The 6,982-nt window shown below is 37.9% G+C and overlaps 1 protein-coding gene across 1 annotated transcript; it reads right to left on the minus strand.

Annotated features, from left to right (window-relative positions):
* Positions 1-246: 246 nt before the first annotated feature.
* Positions 247-6,514, minus strand: LOC113680639 (uncharacterized). The gene is made up of 5 exons (XM_089180709.1): positions 5,886-6,514; positions 3,634-3,752; positions 2,437-2,681; positions 1,329-1,443; positions 247-891 (listed from the first exon to the last, which is right to left on the minus strand). Exons 1-5 carry the CDS (start codon positions 5,912-5,914, stop codon positions 404-406), a joined length of 996 nt encoding a protein of 331 aa, XP_089036835.1. The 5' UTR covers positions 5,915-6,514; the 3' UTR covers positions 247-403.
* Positions 6,515-6,982: the final 468 nt, after the last annotated feature.

A 6,982-nucleotide genomic window follows, 5' to 3' on the forward strand; every position in this document is an offset into this window, starting at 1 on the left:
CTTTAGGTTTGTAATTTGTTAGTGTATCACTGTAATTGTGTAATCCCCCCCTCCTCTCTACTCGCATCTCTAATCGGTATTCTTGGACCCTGAGTGTTTTACGATGGTGTACCGACGCTGTTCTAACTAAATTCAATAACCAAGTGGCCCCAAAAATCCCGAGGAAAATCTTCTCTGTCCTCTTGATCGGTAGGGTGATTGCGTGACGGTGTCTTGTAGAATGCTATGTTAAACAACAAATGCACCTGGGCTTTTCTTTCGTTATTTATTTTTGATTTACACCAACTCTTGCAAAGGTAATAAAAAATGTTTTGTTTCATCGCGTTCTTTCGTCCGCTCATTCGTCGTTCGTTCATATTCGTACGTCCGTCCTTCCTTGCGTAAAACTGCCATTGAGAGTGGTTTAGTGCGTGTACCAAGCATAGACGTCGGCACAAGTTTGACCACTGTTATTGATCTCGCTACAACCTGTCAGATCTTGTCCATGCCATATTCTAAACTCTTGGCCGATTGTCACCCAAAGCGGCGAATGAAGGCCTTCAAAGATCAATTCCTTTGAATCAGACGTAGTTCCATTGATCTTATACGTGTAGTACGAACAAAGCCCTCCGGTAATGCCAACTTCCTTGGAGTAACTCGCAATCGGAAGAGCTGTGTTATTCGAGAAAGTTATGACAGTCAGTAAGGTGTCACGACCGTCTTGTCTATTCTCACATCCCCAATAGGATGCCAGTGTATAATAGTTGCATCTTACGCCGGAGCCGCTTGCGTGAACGAGTTTGAAGGTGTCAATGAGCCCGTTCTCTTTAATGGTGAATACTCCATATTTGTTATCACGCGCTCCGAAGCAAACTGGTGCATCGCTGATTTTCTTCCATTCAACTAAAACAACTGAGGAGAAAAATACAGTCCCTCTAGCTAATATTTGACTCGGACAATCACACTTTATAAAGAACTCTTACCAATTGCATAATTAAGAACAGAAATCTGGGCAAAAGCACCTCACTTATATTATTCTTTTATCATAGGAATAAAATGTCTTTCTTTCAGTTTCAGATTTGTTTGAGCCACCCATCGACTAAAAAGTTTTAAAGCGGTCACGATGTATAGCTCGGCTGTCCTTGTTTAATGTTTACATTAAAGGAGTCTGTTCGAGTCCGATTTTGAATACATTATTTTGAATCAAATTCCAAAATGATGGAAAAGCAGAAAGTTACATGAAGAAATCGAAACAAAGCAAAACAAAATTTAAAAACTTTAAACAGGTTGTTGTGTAAAATATGCCTCAAATGCTGTTTCAATACACAACATTGCAGAACAATCCTTACCTTGCTCGCAGTGGTCTCCATAGTAACCTGGATGACAGTGACAGCGGTATTTATTGTCAGCTACATCGATGACACATTTACCATTTAAAGAGCACGGGTTATTGGAACATTCATTCTGTGGGAGAAGAAATAAATGGCATTCTTTTCAACCGGACTCAGTACATGCATGTTCTATAGGCTGACTGTATTTAGGTAATCAAAGTCTATTTTTCTTTTGACTATCCAAAAGATCAGCACGTGTGTTTTAAAAATTTGTACATTTCTTCGCCGTCCTCTGCAAAACAGCAACGTGAAATCACCAAAATTTGCGTGATCTGAGAGGAGAAACCCCAACAGACAATAATTCAAGTTTCTATTTTGAACTCAACGCTGCTCATAGACCTTGCGCTGAAGCAAAAGTGTAGCGCTGTAAGAGATGGTAGACACCTTCGGCCATTTGCCAAATTCTAGATAAATTCATTTTTTCAAGCGACGTGTTTCACAGCGTTGCTGTTCTTACTACGTAAGATCCCCAATAATATGCAAAAAATAGTTGGTTAACTCCCAGGGTTGTAAATTCTTCCTTCTAGCTGCTAGATATTTCCCTTTTAAACTAGTTCCGAGAAGACATAGTTTGATGCTACACTGGTTTGCAGATTTAATGAATGTAACCGAAAAAGTTACAATTCATAGACCCAACGTTTCGACACTCCTGTCTAGTGCCTTCATCAGGGGTGATCTAAACGCTGCAACAAGAGGTCCTTTTATATGATCACTAACTAGACAGGAGTGTCGAAACGTTGGGTCTATGAACTGTAACTTCTTCGGTTACATTCATTAAATCTGCAAACCAGTGTAGCATCAAACTATGTCTGATTGTCCACCTGGTTGCCGTGTGAACTTTAATATAGTTCCGAGAAATTGCTGTTAGGTCAAGATAACAACTTCTACTTGATACATTCGAGTATTCTCATTACCTGTTTGCTGGATAGTTTATTGATATTGTAGGGAGATACTACATGTTAACTATCTCTTGGAGTTAAAGACTTAAGCATGGAAGGGTTCCACGGAAAGTGAGACACACTTTATAGTCGGTCTCTCTCAGATTAACTTTATTTATAATATGTACCCGGTAGATATATCCCAGCCGTTCTTGGAGATCATTAGGATGTTGTTTATGGTCTGAATCGCTCAGCTCACATTTGTGGCGCACATTCCCCTGGTCACCATAGTTGTAAGACAAACAGCGGTTGTCAAGGTAACATTCGATTTCACAGACGTCTGAGCTTCCGACCGAAACGTTCTTGATCACGTGATTTACGAGAGCTTTCCATTCCCTGGGTGAAACGAACTGGAGCGCTCTGCAACCTTGAGCTGAAAGATCAGGCAAAGTTATCCAAGATGTAGATAGAAAAATAAAAGATTTATTTGATCGGTCATCTTTTAGTTGTGAAACGAAAGGTTGACATCTCGTTGTAACATTCATAAATAATCATATGAATTTGTCATCATTATCTTTTCTTGTTTGAATAAACGTTTGCTGATCGAAAAACTTTTCAAATTCAGTCGCGAATAAAGCCTTGATTACGTGATTCATGACAGCTTTTTCACTAATGAGTAGTTTAAATACAAGCTCTCTGCAAGGATCTTAATTAAAGATAAGGATCTTTTTACAGTTTAAGATAAAGCCAGTGATACGTGCCCACAATAACAGTAAAATTTTTTCTTTCTTGGCCATGCTCAGTCTGTAATGTAGTACACAACTATTTGATGATTTTGTCAAATTAAGAAATAGCAGTTCTTTTTCCGTGACATTTAGCGGTCGAGAATATATTTACCGACCAATTCTTTGTTAAGAAAGACAAAATCGGACAAGAGAAAAATTTGGCATTAATTTGGCCGCCGGATAGAATAGAACTATCCATTCGGAAATGGGCAGATTATCCCTTGATGGAACCTTACCTGAAATTTGTTTGTAAGCGCTTTGTAATTTGCACCTAATTGTTGTTCGTTGTTACTTCTCCAGGAGAAAAACATGTAATGTTTCCAAACGTGTTTCTTTTGACACTTAAAAGGGAATTTATTTTTGCACAATATGTGCGTTTTGGGAAGAGTTTAAGAACAAAGTACGCAGTGGTGAAGAGGATAAAATTCCATGTTGGACAGAGACTTGTTAAAAAATACACTTAAACGAATTTGTTGGATAATATTTGATAAAACAGGCCATGCAAAAATACATCTTAAGAATAAGTTTACCCGGAGCTAATCGAGGTCGGTCAATTTTGGAGCATTTTGGAGGAGATCCATCGTTGTGTTAGGTTCTTACCGTTAACAGCCGTGGCTTCACCTTGGCAAATCCAGCTACTGTAAACTACGAACATGAAGATTCTTGTATAATATTTTCGTTGAGTCTTCATCGATTGGCAACTTCTTCTATGCTGTATACTGTGGAAAAAAAAAAAAATTTTCTCGTGGCTTTTTCAATATTACCCTGTTCACTCCTCACAAAAATGTGTACATTGATAAAAAATTTAAGGTGAAATCCTTTTAATCATTCCTAACGAGCTGGTGGTAAATAAAGCCTTGATGAATTATTTATAAATTGTCTCCCCTATTGAAATCGTAACCACTGCTGTTAAGTGCAATCTTCTGTGCCTAATGATGCTGCCATTTTAAGAACTAAAACTGGATCGATAAAAATAGTTTGAATAGCTACATCATTTATCCAAAAAAGTCCGAAAAACTTAGCCGGAACAATCTCTCAAGCATAAATAACTTTTACTTTGTTACAGATATTCACATCCAAGCACATCTGTGTGAAGTGCATCATGAATTTGCAGCTAGACGCCGGTTCAAATCTTAAGCGAACACCTCAGGTTTTATTACTGATGATCACTATAAATGCGTTAATTATTTCGTCTTAATTGGATGGCCCTTTTAATATCTTGTGTAAGCCAGCCAGACTACAGGCATCCCAAGCTCACGTCTCGAGAAAAAGAAAGAGATTGACTTGTGACAGCGTCACTCATTGTGTTATGCAGTGTTAAGTTACGCGGCGAACCGTTAAGAATAAGGAACAGTATGGAAAGGACACGCCCGAGTTGCAAATCGCAGTCAAGTCCTTAACACGTATGCGCGACGTTTTGACTCTGACGTATGCGCGACGTTTTGATTGATGAGCATATGGCATGGTGTAATGGCGGAAGAAGAGAAGTCTTTGCGGTGAAAAATCAGCACAGATACTGTGTTTAATACGCTCAAAACACACACAACGTTCGCGTTAGACCCACACTAAAAGATGTCGAGCGTTTTCGGAACGGGTCGTTCCACGAACCTTATGAACGAACATTAATGGGTGAACACAGGCAGCCCAAGCTTCAACTACGAGATGATCATCTCACGAAATAAGGGTCATGGCAAAATCATAAGAGTTTGTATGGAAAAATTTACGACCGCTTTTAGGGGTGTTAAAATACAGTTGAAAAGAACTCACGTTAGCGAGTTAAACATTTCTAGGTTTACTACGTACATAAGGAAAGCTTCTCTTATGTACGTAGTAAACCTAGAAATGGATAACTCACTAAAATGGGTTCTTTCATCATAATAAGCGGTCAGATAACAAGCGATGCACTGTGGAAGTAAGGTGAGGTATTTTCATTGAGAGTTTGTCTGTATTTTTGTATTCCTAAAAGCAGTCGTAAATTTTCTCACACAAACTCTTATGATTTCGTCATGACTCTTTTCGCAACACGATCATCTCACAGCTGGAGTTTGGGTAGCCTGTGGAGTAAACCTTTCATCGAGAAATATTCTATATCAACAGAGCTATTTAATGTTAATCGAGAAAAGCACAAACTCAAATCTCATCGTGTATGTAGACGTGATAGTGAACCAAGCAGAATACCAATGCGAAGTTTGAAAAGTTTAAGGAACAAGCTTAGGAGCAGAAAGGTTAGAGAATTCATCTATGTATTCTTTCATGTTTACTTATGTCATCTACACCGTACTGTTATGTAAATGCTGAAAAAACTATTAAATAAAACGAGGTTTAAGTTTAACTGTAGTGAAAGAATTCATCAAAGTATAAAAAAGATAAAATATAGTGTCAGTCGATCATTGTTTTCTTGCAATAAACTGATGTGTTCTTGCAGAAGTGAGGCTCATGAAGCAAATTATTCCAACCATAAATTAAGTGGAGATATACACAGAAATATCCTGGTCCTTCAATATAAAACAGTTATGTTGACCCTAACAAAACAATAGAAGCTCCATATAGTCAAGGTAACGAGTTAGTTTTTGGACAGAATGCAGGACAAAAATGTGTTGCAATGAGTTTGTGCTCTTTGATTTACAATAACACCCAGGGGATCAGCTCTGCAAATGATCCTATACAAATAATAAATATTGGAAAGAGGTTTAATTCAAGTTTGTCACGATTAGCCGGATAGGCGTTTTAATGTAGTCAGAATTACCTACAGCATTAAATGTGTTTGATAATAATTATTAACTGGAATACAGTGAAAGCTACTCTGGTACTGTTCACCAAGAAACTGCTATAGAAAGATATCAGTACTGTACCTCTTTAAAAGAGCCTCTAAGTCGCTCATGTCTGAGAACTAGCTTTGGTAGTTTCTTTTTGTTTCCTTTTAGTGAAAATAAAAATAAACAATTGGTTTTTTTGCGTGGGTCAAGTGCCATGACTCTAGCACTTAGGGCTGTTTATAATTAAAAGCTATCTCAGCCTAGAATCTTTTGTCAACCATGAAAAGGAAAACATAAGAAGACAGCTTATTTGCCAAATGACTCAGCCCACTACAATCCCTTTATTCGTAAAACAATATTTCATTAAGTTAAAACTCAAAAAAAAAGAAAGAATGGAAATAGTGTCTGGTCATAAGTTTTGAAATAATAGCCACTGATATATGGCTCTACCTGCCTCCACCTCACCCCAGAGAACGGTTTTCACACTATATAACAAATGCTGTTTTCAGTTGTCTTCATACATATATGAGAAACCTGCATCTCTGGCATACCAAGACCGAAAACAGTTACAGGATAAACCAATAATTGCATTAAAAACTTCGGCAAATGCAGGCACAAAGAAAAAAATAAAGTTTCTCTCCAACAGAAGGCCCAAGTGAACGCAAATATGCGTAAAGTTTGATTTAAGGACGGTGCCTGTGATTAATTGGGATTTAATTTTGCCCGGCAGACATGGCAGATGACTATACAAGTAAAATAGATTGTATCAGGGGCTATCAAAATCCAAAAAGAAAATTGGAGGTAGCCACGCAATGTTCTGAGATAATTAGTTTTGAAATCTGAAAAAAAAAATGTTGATGTTGCATTTTAAAGAAAGTAAAGGAAAATAAAATTACCTTGTCAGTTCCATTTATATTAGATTTTTTAGTACTGAATGAAAAATTAATTGTACGTTTTACAGCCCGGTAATTATTGTATTTAAAACAGGAAATCAAGCTCTTGTCTCGAAACATTTCTTGGTCATTTTAGTTTTGCTTCTTAGACACAACTTCTAGGTGACAAGAAATTCGCGTGATCATTGCGGGAGACGAGTCTTTCCACACACACGCGCGAGCTCGACCATGACGTGATGCACTCGCGTGCACAGTGGCAATAGCGGGCACCGTCCACACACTTTCGGCATGATACTCCGT

This window comes from Pocillopora damicornis, chromosome 8 (assembly GCF_964200805.1).
Source record: "Pocillopora damicornis chromosome 8, jaPocDami1.2, whole genome shotgun sequence".
Lineage (NCBI taxonomy): Eukaryota > Metazoa > Cnidaria > Anthozoa > Scleractinia > Pocilloporidae > Pocillopora > Pocillopora damicornis.

Excerpts from the sequence above, each read along its gene's own strand:
- LOC113680639 (XM_089180709.1), bottom strand. The coding sequence starts at position 5,914 with ATGAGCGACTTAGAGGCTCTTTTAAAGAG. Across the intron at positions 3,753-5,885 it reads TTAGAGGCTCTTTTAAAGAG|TATACAGCATAGAAGAAGTT; the intron begins GTACAGTACTGA and ends TTTTTTCCACAG. Across the intron at positions 2,682-3,633 it reads TGAAGCCACGGCTGTTAACG|CTCAAGGTTGCAGAGCGCTC; the intron begins GTAAGAACCTAA and ends CTGATCTTTCAG.